Below are 16,825 nucleotides of genomic sequence, written 5' to 3'. Positions count from 1 at the left end.
AAGGTCCTTTACTATATTAAAAGTAGTATTAACTACTTTAACTAGCTAGCTAGTCCGAGCTTTATCTACGAAGAACTTATTATAGTATAAGCTACCGTTAAACCTACGCTTTTTAGCTAACTTTATAATATTACGAATCTACCTCTCCGAGATATAAGTCTAGCGAGCTACCTCTTTATTAGTTAGGCTAGTAGTTTTAAAAGCCGCTATAGCCGCTTTTATAGTAACTAGATATATATTAGTCCGGCTATTTTATCGATTCTAAAAATCTTTAGTATACGTTTAGACTACTTTATAGGTACTACTATTAGCTAGCTCTCTATATCGCTAAAGTACTCGATTAGTAATCTAAAAAGCTAGCTTTCGTACTATAAGTATAGTAGTAGTTACTATAGGAGTAGAGTAACTTATAGTCGACGGCAGTATCTATTTAAAGATAGTATAGCTTTAGTAATAGCTATAATTAACACCTTTACAGTAGAATAAAGTTAAAGGATCACAAAGTCTATTACTAATATAGCTAGTCTATCCGTTACGGCCGGCAAGGGGGTGGCAAGGACTTTTGGTACCACCCTCCGTAAGAGCGGTTTCTGGGGAAAGCTGGAGAAGATGAGGACGAAACAAGGACGAGAAGACTCTGGGCTCGGCCGATTATATTTCACGACCAGGGCAACGACTCCGGCAGCATGTGACAGTGAGCCAGGAGTTGCTTGGTGCTTTGGATCTCATCGAGCACCCCGGGCTCGTGGCGGCGGCTGACCTCTGGAAACACACTCGTGACCTGTTTGCCTTTGCCGCGGCTTTGCGGGGTGTCTTCACATGCGTGCAAAGGGGCCAATCACAGCCTTCTGTTATTCAGCCTGTCCTATTCCCGGGGCTCTCAAAACTTCTTTGTTCAAGACATCTTTCCAGCAGTAATTTTCTTTGGCAGTACTTCTCACCTTCTGTTGCGGTACTCTCCATATGCACTCAACGCATTCGGGACATCTTCCCTTCTGTGCGCTTTTCGGGCAACAAGAGATACAGTCGCGGCAGAGCAAACACCGAATCTCGGCATCTGCGCCGACCTTGAACCTTGACGCAAGCATGGGGACATATCCACTTTCTCGGAGGAGATGTCCCGACTCTCACATGCTGCTCTCCAAACGGGCTTCCTTCTGCAAAATTGTCCGTATCACATCTCAACCCTTTCTCTCGCAGTCTTGTCCATCAATGCTCTCACAAGGAACTATGCGTTGACAGTATGGAACTTCATGGCTCAAAACTTCTGAAAGCCCTCGAGCAATTGGGAGCTCCTCGTGTGCGTGGCCTTCTTGAGCCTCCAATCGACCCCAGAGTCTAGCCTCCACGCGACGCCACGGAGAACCAAGATGTCCGTCGCCACTGGAAACCTAGAATCGACCTCGTGCTTGTGAAGACTTGCGGTCAGAACATTGGCTTCGTATGTATTGGGCGGATGCATTGCCCGTTGTGGCAGCTTGCGATGATGCTCCAATGCAAGAGTGCGAGGTCAAAAATCACTGTTGTGAGCAGGTCACACAGTCTGAAGAGGCATTCAGTCTACTGTATATCTCGAGTTTGTATTGAGAGCCATGGCGGAGAGGTATATGTTTGATGGAGCTGCTTAAGGACAAGGACGCTTGCCATCTCCTCTTCGTCTCGGGTGAGAGAGCCGCTGTAGAAAGACTGTGTCCTCGATCAAGGCAAGTAATACTGAACTGAAGTCCACAGTATTGTAGCTGAACATGCTCTGAACACGTCTCCGGAGGGGCGAAGGGGTGGGATGAAATGTATCGCAGTCGTTGTCCGTTTCGCGGCAGCGGCTTCTTGCGGAGGGCCTTTCAGCAAGTGAGCACGCGCAGTCGCTGTGGAGACGTCACCGCTTCTCTCAAGTTTCTGCAACAACAATCCATCATTCAAGACGGATAAACAGAACGAATTTCATCAATCAACTGAATAACACAACCATGGACAAATTGAAGAAGCTCTTCGGCGGCGACAAGAGCAAGACCACCGGCGATTCCACCTCCTCAGCCAAACCACCAGCTGGTTCAGCAGGCGTCGCTTCAGGCGATGTAGTCCAGAACCCCAACCATGTCGTCTTGCACACGACATTGGGAGATATCACTATCCAGCTGTTCACGCAACAGACTCCACGAGTGAGCAAAAACGACGACGTCCTCAAAGCCTAGAGAGCTCTAATGACATGATACTAGACCTGCGCCAACTTCGCCACTCTCGCCAAGACAGGCAAATGTATGTTTACCATCACATCACAACTCCCTCCATCTCCCAAGACACGAACTAACCCGCCCTCCAGACGACAACGTCATCTTCCACCGGATTATCCCCTCCTTCATGATCCAAGGCGGCGACCCCACAGGAACCGGCCGCGGCGGGCGTTCCATCTACGGCGAAAAGTTCGAAGACGAATTCGTGCCCTCCCTCAAACATGAAGGCAAAGGCATCCTCTCCATGGCGAACTCAGGGCCAGGAACGAACGGCTCACAGTTCTTCATTACTCTTGCTCCGACTCCGCATTTGAATGGCAAGCATACCGTGTTTGGGAAGGTGACAGAGGGCATGGATGTGGTTGATAAGTTGGGGAGTGTGCAGACGGATAAGGGGGATCGGCCGAAGAGTGAGGTGAAGATTGTTAGTTGTGATGTGGATTAGGGGCATGAGGAGGATGGGAAAGGGTGCGAGAGGAGCGATATGAATGGTATGGGGCTTTGTTGATGCTAACCGAGTATTTATAATATCCAGAATGACTATGGCGGTCGTGACTTTGACACTCTCCCGGCTGAAACCTCAACCCAACGCCAGTGCTGATATCTCCAAGAACACTTCCATCCGCTCACGGCTTCAGCACCGGTCGACTATCCGCCATAGCAACGTCTCTCTCCGTCGGCGCCTCCGCCACGATATTGTTAAATGGCGAGTCCACGGGCGCCGCAGGAGGTTGACTCGAGCCATAGCTATACGCCTTACTCGTTCCATCTGCATAAAGACTCTGCTGTCCAACCGGAGGAGAAAACACAGTATTCTCGTGATGCTCCTTAGGCATATCCCGATAAGCACCTTTTGATTCAACGCCATGCAACAGCTCTTTCTTCGCTTTCCGCAGCTGTACATAGAGCACCACGCACCCGGCCAGCGCAGCAAGCAGCAGCACGCCCAAGGAGACGCCCACCCCGACCCCAACAGCTGTGACATTACTGTCACTCTTCGCCGTCACGGTCACCACGCTGCCACTCGTCGAGTTCGTGGTCGGGTTATCGGACAGTGTGGCACCGGTGCGGCGATCGACTATAACACTCCCCACGGGAAGCGTGAAAGGCTCCCGGTTCCCGTCGCTGTCAGAGGCGACCTGACACTGGCGGCCCGAGCTGTTATAGCTGCCAGCGCAACAGAAGAGGCCATTTCCTTTGGGTTTCGGGAACACGTTGGCAGGGAAGAGGGTGATATTGGTATTAGGCTGGACTGTTGTGGTCTCGTCAGCTCTGGAAGGGACCTCTATTGGCGCAAGGCTTGAAGTCTAGTTCCACGTACTCTGGATGCATTGCGATGGACATGCGGGATTGCTGTATGTGTAGTCGGTGCAGGCGCCGCGAGTGATGCGGTTGGCGAATTCGGTTTGTGAGAGACAAAGGCCGTTGCTTAGACACGCAGATGAGATATGGCAGCAGGCGCTTTGAGTCGCTTCGGCGTTGCATTGTGTGTAGTCCTCGGCTCGCGAGTGATCAGGGTAGAAACAGTCTCTGCCCTGGGCCAAAGTGAGAAGGGTGAGCCATAGAGCGCCAATCAGCGTATGTTGTGTCATGTTAAAGTGGTATGTATTTGAGCAGAGTGAGGTGTACAACGTTCACGTTGTAGAAAGAAGAGGGGAAGAGGCTCTGTCTACTTGCTGGCTCCAGGGACTAATGGAGAGGCTGAGGCTGTGTACTGTAACTGCAGGTATTGGCACCTGCACCTGCGTCGATGCGCTTAACGGTCTTGGGCAAGGTCCTATGATAGGAAAGCCTTCTAATTATCCATCGACAAATCTCGTTGATGCAGTGTACGTGAGCGACCGTCGTATTTCCCAAGCAGTCGCCTATCTGTTCAAGCCTTCGTGGACCGTCTGCAATCAAGCGGATATTGTGGTCGCGTCTTGGTCGATAGAAGTACAGAGAGACGTGCTGTGCGAGTGCGGCTGAAACTCGAGACTATTGGCAGGAGCACATCTCGGCTGTTCTTGGCAGAAGCAGCCAGCCTAATGGGGAGGCGCCGGTGTTTTATTCAGCTGAAGTCGCTTGGAATAGTTTTGATCGGTGATCCTCAGGCACACCTGCTCTTGTCTTGTCTCGCCAAGAAGGCACAGTACGTCGATTGTCGAGCGCCTGTTCTCTTGTAGGTCCTGGTCGATCGGCCATTCGGTGTCAGTCGAAGGAGATGAAATTCGATTGTCTGCTTGAAGGGGACACACAGGTGTTGACTGATATCTGAGAAGAAATGGAGCAGGAGAGTGAGCTGCAGAAGCCAGCGGACTGAAAGAATTCAGCCCACCTGAGTATATTTCAGCACGGGAAACAACGTCACCTTCCCTCGCAACCACTAAACCACGGCGGTATTCATCAACCTCGCCGTCCACAACGCGATTCTACGCGTCTTCTCATCAATACCATCAGCTGAACCCTCTCCACAACCGCCATGGCCGAGAATGTCCCCCCAAACTCCGCGCAACCCGCCTCTGCAACCGCAGACCAACCCGGCCGACCATACTACGAATCACTCCGCGGCACACTTCGCCAAACCCTCGAAAAGAAGCGACGACTAGACGAGCAGCTCGCCGCGCTGGAGGAGCAAATTTACAAGACGGAGGGCATGTACCTGGAAGAGACGTCCAACTCAGGCAACATCGTGCGTGGCTTCGATGGTTGGGTCAAGAATGTGCAGGTTAGCGGGAGGGTCGCGGATGATAGACGGAGGGGACGAGTGAGAGATGAGGACCGGGTGTTCTCGAGGAGTAGTGTGAGCTGGATGAGGGTGAGTTTGGAATGAGTGAGAGCTGGGAGAGGAGGTACTGATGAGTTGAACGCAGGCACAAGAAGGACCTGATTCAAATACGCCGTCGCACGCACCCACGCCTACTGCGTCTTTCGCTCCACAGCCGTCGGCGCAGGCTTCGAGCGCGGGTACACCTGCTGGCAACAACTCCAAAGCGTCGAACAACAAGAAGAAGCGGCCAACGGATAAGGAGGATGAGGACGATGCCAAGGCCAAGCGGTCGAAGATATCATACTCGAGGGATTAGGGATCTCCTCGCGGGAGATATGGTTAATTTGGTTGTATTGGAGCGTTCATAGCGAGGAGTTCGGGAGACTTGGGAGGATGGGAGATACCATACTTGAGGTTAAAGACTATCGGCTTGCACAAGCTTTCGACATCCACTCGAGACATATTGCGTACGAACGATTCACACACACTCCTCTTCGATCTCCATCGGTGTCACATCGACACATCGGGACTTCGAACTCGCAAAAAGCCTCAGCTGTTAGAGCACATGCCATCTCGACTCGTCGAAAGACGGCGGATGGTGACTTCAATTCCCAGCTTAAACACACGCACGTACTGGTCACAGACAGTTGGTATCTGGTTGGTTCATTGCTTTACAAGCACCCGTTCTATACAGAAGTGCATTGGAAGCGAAAGCAGATCATGAATCAGCACAACAGTAGCGAATCGATGATTGCATCAGAGTCGACTGCCTCGCCGTCCATGTAGCCGTGCACATAGGCTTCGCCTAACATAAGATAACGATCAATATCGGTTCGCTTCCTTACCACGCAAGGCACTTGGGCTCCCGTCACGATCACTATCACATCACCGACTTGTATCTCTTGAGGACCGCAGCCCAGCTTGCCTGTGGATGTTGAAAAGGTACGCCGGCCATGGCCGACTACTTGCATCGCTTCTGCGAACGAAGCCATTCCAGCGTTAACCAAGGTAGAGGATGTGACATTGCTTAAACACTTGCCCCCTACCGCGCGATCAAGCTCAACTATGGTCTCCGCAGATATTCTGGGCTTCGTGTCTTCTTTACGAAGCTGTTGACCTGCTAAAGCTGTTGACCAAATCGCGTGCGTCGTTTTATCATGATCGCAGGTATATGGCGACGCAAACATAGCAAGCACTTGGAGACTATGTAGCCATTTACCATGGCCTTCTGTCTCCCATGGGCTACCCACTGCAGTAACAGTGCACACTTCGATAGTCTGCAACTGCAGGGCAGTATTCCAGATGCCTGTTTTATCCAAGTGCAACGTCGGTTGACCCAGATGCTTGGAGGCGTGGAAGTCGGGCTGTAGCCAGCTGCTTTTATGTACCTTCGTTATCCTCTCCTGCAAGGGGTAGCGGGTCTGTACTCGTGACCAGTCAGGAACCCAGCTTTGCATATTTTGTGGCCCAATGTGGGGATATATGCAATATGAGAAAATGTCGAAAAATCCATGCTCTACCAACGCCCTTGCAGCTTCAGTGTACACTTGTGCGCACGTCTTGGTATAGTCTGGCACAATACCGAGCTCACCGGCATCTCCAGCGATCCCGAGCAATGCAAAGATCCTATCCCGTGGATCTGAAGATTTGAAATGAGTGAATCTGCTTAGTAGAAGCATGAGATCTGACTTCCCGTCATGGTATGTTTTAAACAAGCTCATGGCACAACGAGTATCGATTGGAATTGCCGTTTTGTGGTCGATCAAGTGATGCTGCTGCGATACTTCTGTTGCCGTAGTTGTCAATTGCCAGTACTTGAAGTTCCGCAGAACTCGTAAAGCATAGTGAAGGCACATGAAATCGAACGATCTAGAGCCGCAAATGAACTCGTGCGATGTAGCAACTGTGAATTCTTGCACGACCCAGATTCGCCTCCAGTATGCGACTGACAGAAATCCTTGGAGAGCTGCCATCAGCCGCTCATAGTGAGGGTTTCTGCTAGCGTCGAGGCTGGTTGTGAGGCTCTCCACAAAGTCCGATATATCTCGTTGATCAAGCTCCTCCACTGCTCCTGATGGATGATCATCCGTTGGCGATAGCAGCTTTCGCAAAACTCGAGCAGGGGTCCTTCCGATGCCCAATCTGTGAGCACGATCCCCGAAATGGTCGATCCAGTCGATAGCGAGCCCGATATCCTGAATGGTCTCTTGCACGCCAAGCCATACGACGACTCTCGAAGCAGTTGCGTAAATATCACGCATATGTGACACTTGCTGTGCCTTCTCAACTTCATTTCCTTGGTCGATGCACAGATAATCGACCCATAAGGCCAGGGATGAGTCGACACTGTTCTTCAAATGCCGCAATGCGCTCTCGAGACTTGCTGTCACCTCGACCCTCTTCTCGTCCAGGAGGACTTCCTTCGTCACACTTGGATCCCCCCACGCATAAGATAAGGCTACATATGGAGGTGCTTCCTTAATTGCCACTAAGATGGTCGAGCACTTTACCAGTGACATATTGGGGATACCCTCCATGTCAGAAGGCTGCGGGCAGGTGACTGATTCTTCACTCTGCGTATTATCGTTGAAACGAAGCAGACAGATCTGGTGCTTTCCAGGTTGGGCCCTTGTGGCCTCCATTGTTGTATCAAATCGCATTTTATGGTCGAGAGTATGTTCAAGGAATGTGGTTCGTCATCTACTTTAGTATCGATCGATGAGAATAAGGTTCAGGCACAGCTCGTGTTGGTGCGCAGCCACCACCACCATCTGCATGATATATGTATGCACAGCCTACACAATTTCTGCTTGCACATGGTACAGTGAAGGTACAAATAGCTTGCAGGGCGACCTCAAACGTTGTGATCATTTCACACGTGGCGCACACTTCCACTTGCTAAGGGGATTGGGCAATTTGTTGAGCCTCACATCGTGTTCCAAGTCAGAGGAGGGCCACGCGATCATGAATCCAGTGTCCTACGAGCTATTTCATCAATGCCACGCCAGTCGCCTGATTGTAGAGATGATGCAGCGCCTCGGGCGAATTGCCTGTCCTCGCCCGCCAATATGGCTATGCTGTTATGCCAAATCAGCATATGTAGGGTCACAAGCGAACGGCAAGCGCTCCCAGCGCAAGGCAGCAACTTCCATGCGACGTTGCCGGCCATAGGCTGCCGTTGTCGCTTTGAGCTCAGCTTCGCCTTGTTCGCCAGTATTTAGGTTTCTTCGTTCCAGCTGCCGCCCGACATGCTCTTCATGTTCTAGCCAGAGAGTTGATGGGACATGATCTGAGCGATTATCTCCCCTAGAAATTGGCGGCGGAGGCTTCAGAGCAGCTTGCAGGCGACCGCATCAAGATTACACCATCAGGCTGACTCTTCGCGCAGACGCCATCAGCCCCTAACTAGCAACATCTTATCCTCCACAGCTCTCATCATCTTTATCTTCCAGGGCACCAGGTGGCCGAAGCGATCGAGGTGGTGGCTGGAGCGGTAGATTTAGCTCGTTCGCTCTCTAGTCTTCCATTACATTTTGCAAAATAGTCAAGAGTTTTGAGCGCCATAACTCCCGTAGTGCTGGTATGGCTTATGAGTTGAATATGACACTCCAACCGCTCGATGAGAACGCGCCCTGGCCGATCCCAATCGCTGGCCTGGGTCTACTCCATCAGCTGGGGCTGCATCTAATTGCAAATCGAGCAACCTAGGACAAGACCTTCCTGACTGAGCGTGCCCTTCTTCTATCAATAGAATAGACAGCCGGACTCCAACCACACTCCCTCAAGCACGCCCATTCACAGCCCCCTTCTCCCCCCTTTCCCTGCCTCTCCACTCCCCACCAACAACCCCATCAAAAAGATATCCCAATACCTCCCCTCAAAAAACTTCGCCTCCCTTCGACACCCCTCCACAGAAAACCCCGCCTTCTTATAAACATGAATCGCCCGCTCATTCCCCTCCGCCACAAACAACTCCAACCGATGCATATTCGCGCACTCGAATTGCCACCACACCGCCCAGTTGAACGCCTCGGTGCCGTAGCCTTTGCATTGGAATCCCGGCAAGAGGATCAGGCCGAAGAGGCTGCAGTGGTGGGATTCCAGGCCGGGGAGCGGGCCGACCATGTTGACGATGCCGATGGGGGTGTCTTCTGCACTGTTGGGGTTGCTGGGGTCTTTGGGCAGGGAGACTATGGCTGCGAGCATGGAGCCCGTCATCATCTTTTTGAGCCAGTCGGAGATGTAGGTTTTGGTTGGCGGCCGGTCCATGACGGGGTTGAAGTTTCGCCAGTCTTCGTGGTTTGTCGTGAGGGACCAGAGGAAGGCTTCGTCGCTGGACTCGACGGCGCGGTAGGTTAGGCGGGGGGAGGAGCGGGCGGTGTACATTTTTGGTTGTTAACGATGGGGATTGGGCTGGAAAGGAATGAAGTGAACGGCTTCCAAAATCTCAACTATATGCTGGAACTGCAAAGGATCATATACAAAGACACCGAACGCCATACGATAAAGATCTCGAGCTATGTCGAGCTGGCTGCATGGTATCATCGTACGTGCCACGATATGCTCGGCCGAGATCCTTCAAGGCAATGAATGCGATCCAATCGGTCAACATGCGACTGCCATTCAATGCTGCCACGGTATCTTCTCACTCGCGTATCTTCTTGGAGGACGAAATAGATCTCACATGGTCGAAACTCTCATGTGCTGGAAACGCTTAGGGATGCGGTTATCGGACAGCCCATTAGTGCAGCAGTGCATTGGATATGTATGCTTGTCTGCACCAACTGGAAAGGTTGTTGGCGTCTTGGTCGCCATTCGCTCTTCACTTGTCGTTGTCTGATCACTGTGAGTGTCCAAAGACCTCTCATGTACTGGCATCAGCCATGCCGTAGTGTTAAAAAGAATGACAAAAGCAGAGAATAACCATGTCTTGGTCGGGCGGTCGATACCATGAGACCATCCCCAGAACAACTGAGGTGACGATCAAGAGCGGCGGCCAGCCTACGAGAAGTATGAAGCCTGAAGTCATGTAAAGTCGACGGCAAGTCGAAGGCACCTTCACCCGTATCTCGTCAATCGTGGCAATCGAAAGAACGCCCCCTAGACAGCATACCCAAGACATGCCAACGCCGTCAACCCCACAAACAGTCCCGTCATGAAGAGCCTCAGAAGCACGCGAAACCACAAGCAACTATAAATTTGATCTTCAAGATCCGTCGGCCCCATCTTGGCCGCAGGACAACTGAAGTAATAGTTCCCCGGGTTCGTGCCGGCTGCTATGGAAAGCTCTGGAGCCGCGACACGAGTGTGGCCTAGAGAGGAAGACGATACGTGCGAGCCTTCGAAGAGGAGTGCACAGAGTCGCTGGCGGCTGGAAAAGCTATCGCCGCTACTCGCGATTGTTGTAGTCATTGATGCTGCTTCGTCGTCTAATTGTGGACGCTCTGCGTCGTCCTGCTGGTCGTGGAGGAACTTGTTCTTCGTTATCTTGCGCCGGAAGTATCCATCTAGGTCGACCTTCAGTGATGCCTTGCTGGCGAGTATGAAGACTTACCCAGTACAGCTCGAACAGTGTGCAAAGGGGCAGGATCAGCATGAACATGGGGACAGCTTGCCCAAATTCCCATGTATCCTCGTTCCCCTGTCTCCCGTTCTTAGAAGCCGTATACCTGAGGGAGTAGACTTCGATAACGTTGGCCAGCAGCATAGCCCAGTTGCGGATGAGCTCCAGCGCCTCTGAGCCAAGGATCTCGCTGATAACGAAGATGCAGAATGCGAGCCCGCGGAGTGCGGCGCGTAGAATGATGCGAGCAATGGATGCATTGGCGGACTGTTCCATGCGGATGTAGTAACGTCGTGGTAAAAGTAGGCAGCCGACGATCCAGGTCTCTACCCCTCTGAACAGACGATTGTCGGTGATGACGGGGAAGTATTGGCCCAGGACGTCTATGATGCCCCAAAGCGAGAGTATCATGTACACGACTGTGTCTGGGGCTAGGCGCACCGCATGATTTCCCGAGCTCTTGTTCCACAGACAAGCCATCTCCGATCCAAAGGAACGCAGAAAGTATTTGCTGTTGCATGAAATTAGGGTGAGTGTAGACAGCACCGCGAGGGTGACAAAGGCAGATGCCCGCCACCAGATCATCTCTGGTCTCTGCCCCAAGAACTCGCCGAGAATGTCGCTGGCAATAAACTGCACGACCAGAGCCATGTTCGCCAAGCACGATGCCACAGCAAAGTGATACTGGGTGATCGACTCGAACCTACAGAACGCCACAGTCAGGATGGCCAGTCCATTGATCAACTGCTGGTCGCTGAAGAGAAGGATGACTTCTCGGAAGACTTCTCGAGTGATGAGCGGCTTGTGGTCGTGGAATAAGTTCTCGATCAAGGTATTTACCGGTCCTGCAGGAACAATGTCCAGTGTAGTGAGTTGATCCGGGACGTAGCTTCCTTTGATGAAGTAGAAGCCGTACACGGCGAGAAGAAACGAGAGCGTGACGGAAACGAAGAAGGACAGCAACACACCGATTCCTGCCTGTGATGCTTGTTAACTAATAACGACCACCGGGCTTCGTTTATGCAGCACTTACAATGTCTGGATCAGCTGGAAATGTACAGATCTCCGACATCTCAACCGACAGGCACCCTATCTCTCTGCAGGACGGTGGATCTCCCATCTTGTCCGTATCTCAGGAAAGCTTTCTTTGAGGCTGAGTATGCGCTTCCAACACGACCGACGAGAGACCACGACGGCAGGAGGAAGTCATTGTGATAAAGCCTCGCCGTGGGCCAGCGATGTGTGACGGATCTTCTTGATTCAGGCCAGAAGGGGATGTGACAGCGGGAGCCTGTTGAACCGCCGATCGAAGTTGAATACCATTGTTTTCATTGCAATCCAGATCTCAAGAGCCACAGGAATCGTACAGTCGGGTGTCTGCAGTCACGCTGTGCCTGGTACGACACACCAAGACGCACATCCAGTGTAAATCCTCGATGCCTCAGACTGTCAAAGCCTATAGTGGCTCCCTGCATGTCCTGTAGTTAAGCACCCATCATCGCCCTTGAGCATATCAGTCTGTAACCTCACACAGAGACCTGTGCCTTATGTTCGACCGACTTTCAAGATTCCTCCCGGCGCCTGTACAGCATGTTAAACTGGCATCCTTTCCCTCTTGACAGTGACCGCCAAGGGCCATCACTAATATATCCTGAGGCATCTAGACCAGTATCCGCTCCGAGATCTTGAGTAGCGGTCAGAACCTCTTGTGATTTCGGGATGTCCCTTGGTGACAAGGATGGAGGGGTGTACTTCCACTTGCACCGCCATTCAAGCCTGCACCTATGCATTCAATCAGCCAAGTCGGCATGAGCTCAGAAATAACGTAAATGTCTCCCCCAACGCCTTGGACAGGCGAGGATTGCTCGACTCTCAGACGAGTACCAAGTGGTGTCTGCCATCTGTCCTTCTCCTATACATCTTTCATGACAGCCACGGTCGAAGACAACGAGGATAGGCGTAGAATGAACTTCACCGCATAAACCCCAGCTCGAGTCACATCCCCTTTCCTTTTCCTCTCCGCTTGGCGTTGGCATTTCTTCCAGAGTGATCTAGCCATACCCCCTCTTCCAGAGCGTTGACGAGAAATTTCTCAACTCCTCTCCAGAATTCTCTTCGTCCTTTTCTTCATGTCATCTCTGCGGCATTTTCCACCCCATCACTATCCCAACACTACGGCAGTTACCAAATCTCATATCCGTGGTTCGAGCTGGTCAGCACTCCCCAACCAAAATCCAAAAAGCTAGTCAGCAATATTACACCTCCTCTCAAAATTGACGCACAAAAGCGTGAAAAAGATTTTCTTTCAAAGTATAGGCAGATCCATGGTCGTGGGGATGGCGATAGACCGTGGGTGGGAGTCCATGGTGCGTGGTGCGTGGTGGGAGTTGGTAGCGAGTTGGGCCTGAGGAAGGTTCTGAAAGAACCGCGTAGTCTGAGATGGAGACATTGAGGTGGATTGTTGCGTTGTCTTCGATAGCCGGATTGGAAACTTGGACGTTGTGGAGATAGATATAGGTGTGAGGAAGAACGAGGACGTGGACGTGGATGACTGTGTCACGGCAGAGATGAGTTGCTGTAGGACGACGGAGTGCGGTGTTGCTTTGCTATGAGTTCTTGTCTTGTATCTGCATCGATGGTTAGCCAACGCTAAAAGAGGAAAGCAAGATATCAGATACAACACTGCCCAGGTCATTCTCCATACCACACGGCTTCTTCATCTCTACTCTCTACCCAAGCCCAAGCACCAACCTCAAAACCCTCACCGGCACAGCCAAAGGCCACAGCAGCACCTCCACCAAGCTCACCACCACAACACCCACCTTCCACACCATTGCCAGCGCAGCACACACCGCCAACCCATGCCCCAACAACGACACCGAAGCCTTGAAAAGCTCCAACCTCTCCTTGACCTGCAAATCTTCCTGATCCCCAGGGGCGAGGGCGAGGGCGCAGAGCGTCTCCACGACGACCGCAATCCATCCAGGTAGCCGTGCTTGAAAGCCCCTCGCGTAGTCGAGGAGGAGAGTCGCGAGAGCGTAGAGGATCCTAGCGCGGCTGTCATTGGAAGATGCTCTTGCCTGTTGGGTGAGGGGATCGACAAAGGAGGTCGAGACCTGGCGGCTGTTGCTTTCTTCATCACCAGCAGTGCAGATGACAGTCGAGCACGAGGATGCTTTCCTGGTTTCGATGCACTCTCCGCCGCGACACCCCAACGAACACCCCCTCGTCTCCTGTCGTTGTCGTCTCCCCCGCGGCACAGCAGCCAACTCCGGCCTCACCAACCTCACCCTCGGCAAGCGACCGCAAAGGTCCCAAGTAGCAGCAGCAGCATGCGCATCGGGAACCGTTTCCCCAGGCGCGCTGGGCGTCTTTGTAACCCCATCGGCATGATAGAGATCACCTCCCGCCGCGGCGGCAGTGGCAGCGTTGGCAACGTTCGTGCAGCTCGGCGCCGAGCCGAAGATCGACTTGCCGGAGATCTCTCCCGTTGCCGAGCAGATCTGGGCGTGCTTGGAAGTGCATGAATTCGAAGAAGGATGCGCTTCTGAAGACGGTACGGACCTGCGGATCGTTTGTGCATTCCTATCAATAGATGTGGTGGTGGTAATCTTTGGGGATGGGGTGAAAGGGGAGGTCAAGAAAACATGCTTGGCTTCTTCTTGCGCTTCCACTCGGGGAGATGTGGTGAGTTCTTGCCGGATCTTGTCGATTGGGGTCTTGCGTTTGCGGACGTGCAGTTGTGGTGGCTCGCTATCAGGCCAAGTAGTGCCATCGCGCGGGTCGTGATATCGATATGCGAAGAAATGTTGCCCAGTGGGACATGTATAGACCACAGGACCGTTTTCATCTGTTGTAGGGGTGTTGTCGCACTCTGCTGCGCTCAACGTGGTGGAAGGTTTACCGCAGTTTTGGAGCAGTCGTCGATCGTAGCCTTCGTTGGACACTTGTCTCGTCTTGCGCTGGTAGTGCTCCAGGGCCTCGATTTGCTCTGCGGTGTAGCCAGGGTAGGCGAAAGGCTGGGGCTCACGTGCGGAGGGCATGTGCACTACGAAGGAGTCTTCGGTCAGGGTAGGCGACGATCGTCTCACGTGGTCTTGTTCGACTTCATGTCTCGGCGTTTGGTGTGAGGTTGCAGAGTGTGGGGAGTTGCACTGCATGCCATTGATGGTGGCTGTACGTTTTGTGCGAGTATGTCCTCCACTGATCTTTCTTCCTTCATTTGCTCGGCTGAGTGACGGTCTTGTCTTGGGATGTGGTGTTGGGGAGTTGCGATCGTTTGTGTGGAGCTTCAGAGCATCTCCTGGAGAGTCTGGCGTACATGGAGTTCTAGTCCCTACGCTGGGCGATATCAATCCTGTGCGAGGGTTTGCTCCCCGTGCGGTCAGGTAGTCGTCGCTGTCTTTCATCCGCATTGGCGGTCGTTTCGGTAGGATTGTCTGTGGCGGGCTCTGTTCCAGTAAGGTTTCCTAGTCCTTGCAGATGATTGACTTCAGGGTCGATTTCAGGCTTCTTCGGCGTGGTAGTCGCCAATGCGGTGGGCAAAGCTCAGGCGATGATGATGATTGTGACTGCACTTTCTGCGAAGGCTTTGTTTTGACAGATTCTGGTGTAAGAGATGGCGGACGATGGAATTGTCGTAGATGAGCTGGAACTCGCGAATGATCCTCTGTGCTCTCCATTTTGCCAATCGTCTGTTGACTGCTGGAATGTAAAACGCCGCCAGGGCAACGAGAGGTACGAAATACGTAACAGCAGAAATCGTGACTTACCTCACCATAGCACTTGCCTGTTCACGCGACACAGATTGCATCTTTCAGCAGAAATCCACCTACAGCTCCTCCCATCACAGCAGGTACGACTCGGGGTCTGGGCATGGTCACACCACTCATATACATCTACAACCCCGATCCAGATGAGGTGGATGTTCGAAAAGAAGCTCCAGCGATAGTTCACACCGTCCGTATTGTGCATGTGTCGGCCGAAGGTGTCTTGCAGCGGAACGCCCGGAGGCAGCTCGCGAAGTTTGAGGCTGACATAAACCAACTCCAATGCCACTAAGGTCGCACTCCCATAGGTTGCATACGTAGGTGGCATTGACCACAACGACACGGGCCGTCGGGTCCTGGCTATAATCCGATCAAAGTATTCGTTGGTTCCTGCGTCCGGATTGCTTCGGCTGGCTAGGCGATGTAGAGCTGTCAAAAGTTGCGGCAAAAAGTCCGTTGGATGACGAAGCGCGTGAGCGGATTCCACAATCGTCGCCAATGGGTTTGGTGTGAGTACAGCAGAGCAGCGTTTCAGTCAGCAGTCAGCATTCAGAATCCTCTCAGGCCAGGAACCGCCGGCAGACCCGGTGCGCATCGCTGCTCGCGAGACGAGAGCCAAGTCGAAGAAAGACGCAAAGCACGATCTGCGGCACTTGAGTGCTTGGAAGCTGGTCCAAGAGTTTCCATTCACGTCCAGCACCATGATCGTCGTAGGTTGGGATTGTCGCACAGCTTGGAGGTCTGACGGCCGCGTACACAAGGGATACATCCAAGACGGAGGTGCAACGAGTAGAAGGGACGCGGAGTCGTTGACGAGAAAGGCCAAGTAGTGTGTGAAACGAAGGTCGGTCGCGGCGACGAGGCGGGCAGAGGGCGCATAGTTTGACTTGATCGTTTCGTGTTGGGATGAGGCTGCACGAGAGCGCACTGGGCCGGGTTGGCAAAGGCAATCAATGGCAGAGGCGGACTCGGAGCCTCGTCGTCGGTGGTGTTGGCCGGTACCTGGGGTGGCCCTTCACCACACGGCTGCACGGCACGGCCAAATATGTGTAGGACCAAAAATGCCTCATACAGTCGCGCGTCACGAGGGTTGATACGGGCGGTGTGTGCCGAACCACGACAATCTATCTACGGTGGAGGAAAAAAATTCTGCAAGGGCGTGGGATCGTTAGTGACACGCCGGAAGTCCTTCAGTCGGCGAGTCACGGATGGCAGGCCGACTCAGCCGGTTTTGGGGACGGGCAGCACACGCGACGGCAACGCCCACGACTGCGAAAACATGTCGCGCAGATCTCAGAGAGAGTTGCATCGCTGTAGTAGCCAGGTACGAGATGCCTAGACGGGGCAGCCGTCCGTCTCAGCGTCAGGTACAGCAGCGGGCCTTTCTACCCGCGCCAACGCCGGACGGACACGGTGGAAGATGAAGCTGCGAACAGAGTGGTTTCGACGATTCTGTGTCTGAGATAACGTGGGAAGTGAATGGGCAGGGCCAATTTCAGCAGGCAACGCAGAG

The 16,825-nt window shown here is 52.7% G+C and overlaps 7 protein-coding genes across 7 annotated transcripts; 2 read left to right on the top strand and 5 right to left on the bottom strand.

Annotated features, from left to right (window-relative positions):
• Positions 1–1,967: 1,967 nt before the first annotated feature.
• On the top strand, positions 1,968–2,676 carry M409DRAFT_37483 (uncharacterized protein; the record flags this gene model as incomplete). Its single annotated transcript, XM_033810738.1, has 3 exons — positions 1,968–2,159; positions 2,217–2,256; positions 2,321–2,676. The coding sequence occupies 3 exons, from the start codon at positions 1,968–1,970 to the stop codon at positions 2,674–2,676; spliced, it is 588 nt and encodes a 195-aa protein (XP_033662771.1).
• Positions 2,677–2,857: 181 nt separating this feature from the next.
• On the bottom strand, positions 2,858–3,823 carry M409DRAFT_58662 (uncharacterized protein; the record flags this gene model as incomplete). Its single annotated transcript, XM_033813970.1, has 2 exons — positions 2,858–3,483; positions 3,553–3,823. The coding sequence occupies 2 exons, from the start codon at positions 3,821–3,823 to the stop codon at positions 2,858–2,860; spliced, it is 897 nt and encodes a 298-aa protein (XP_033662770.1).
• Positions 3,824–4,692: 869 nt separating this feature from the next.
• Positions 4,693–5,296, top strand: M409DRAFT_69416 (uncharacterized protein; the record flags this gene model as incomplete). The annotated part of the gene is made up of 2 exons (XM_033818281.1): positions 4,693–5,028; positions 5,084–5,296. The coding sequence occupies 2 exons, from the start codon at positions 4,693–4,695 to the stop codon at positions 5,294–5,296; spliced, it is 549 nt and encodes a 182-aa protein (XP_033662769.1).
• A 409-nt stretch (positions 5,297–5,705) lies between these two features.
• Positions 5,706–7,499, bottom strand: M409DRAFT_58660 (uncharacterized protein; the record flags this gene model as incomplete). The annotated part of the gene is made up of 1 exon (XM_033813969.1): positions 5,706–7,499. One exon carries the CDS (start codon positions 7,497–7,499, stop codon positions 5,706–5,708), a length of 1,794 nt encoding a protein of 597 aa, XP_033662768.1.
• Positions 7,500–8,775: 1,276 nt separating this feature from the next.
• M409DRAFT_27606 (uncharacterized protein) lies at positions 8,776–9,366 on the bottom strand (the record flags this gene model as incomplete). Its single annotated transcript, XM_033808645.1, has 1 exon — positions 8,776–9,366. The coding sequence occupies one exon, from the start codon at positions 9,364–9,366 to the stop codon at positions 8,776–8,778; it is 591 nt and encodes a 196-aa protein (XP_033662767.1).
• A 714-nt stretch (positions 9,367–10,080) lies between these two features.
• On the bottom strand, positions 10,081–11,615 carry M409DRAFT_27605 (uncharacterized protein; the record flags this gene model as incomplete). The annotated part of the gene is made up of 3 exons (XM_033808644.1): positions 10,081–10,467; positions 10,535–11,521; positions 11,577–11,615. 3 exons carry the CDS (start codon positions 11,613–11,615, stop codon positions 10,081–10,083), a joined length of 1,413 nt encoding a protein of 470 aa, XP_033662766.1.
• Positions 11,616–12,848: 1,233 nt separating this feature from the next.
• Positions 12,849–15,356, bottom strand: M409DRAFT_58657 (uncharacterized protein; the record flags this gene model as incomplete). The annotated part of the gene is made up of 3 exons (XM_033813968.1): positions 12,849–13,170; positions 13,295–14,992; positions 15,316–15,356. 3 exons carry the CDS (start codon positions 15,354–15,356, stop codon positions 12,849–12,851), a joined length of 2,061 nt encoding a protein of 686 aa, XP_033662765.1.
• Positions 15,357–16,825: the final 1,469 nt, after the last annotated feature.

Source organism: Zasmidium cellare (assembly GCF_010093935.1).
Source record: "Zasmidium cellare ATCC 36951 unplaced genomic scaffold M409scaffold_38, whole genome shotgun sequence".
Taxonomy (NCBI): Eukaryota; Fungi; Ascomycota; class Dothideomycetes; order Mycosphaerellales; family Mycosphaerellaceae; genus Zasmidium; species Zasmidium cellare.
Note: the sequence above shows the minus strand (reverse complement) of the source record. Positions and strands in the feature narration are given on the sequence as shown.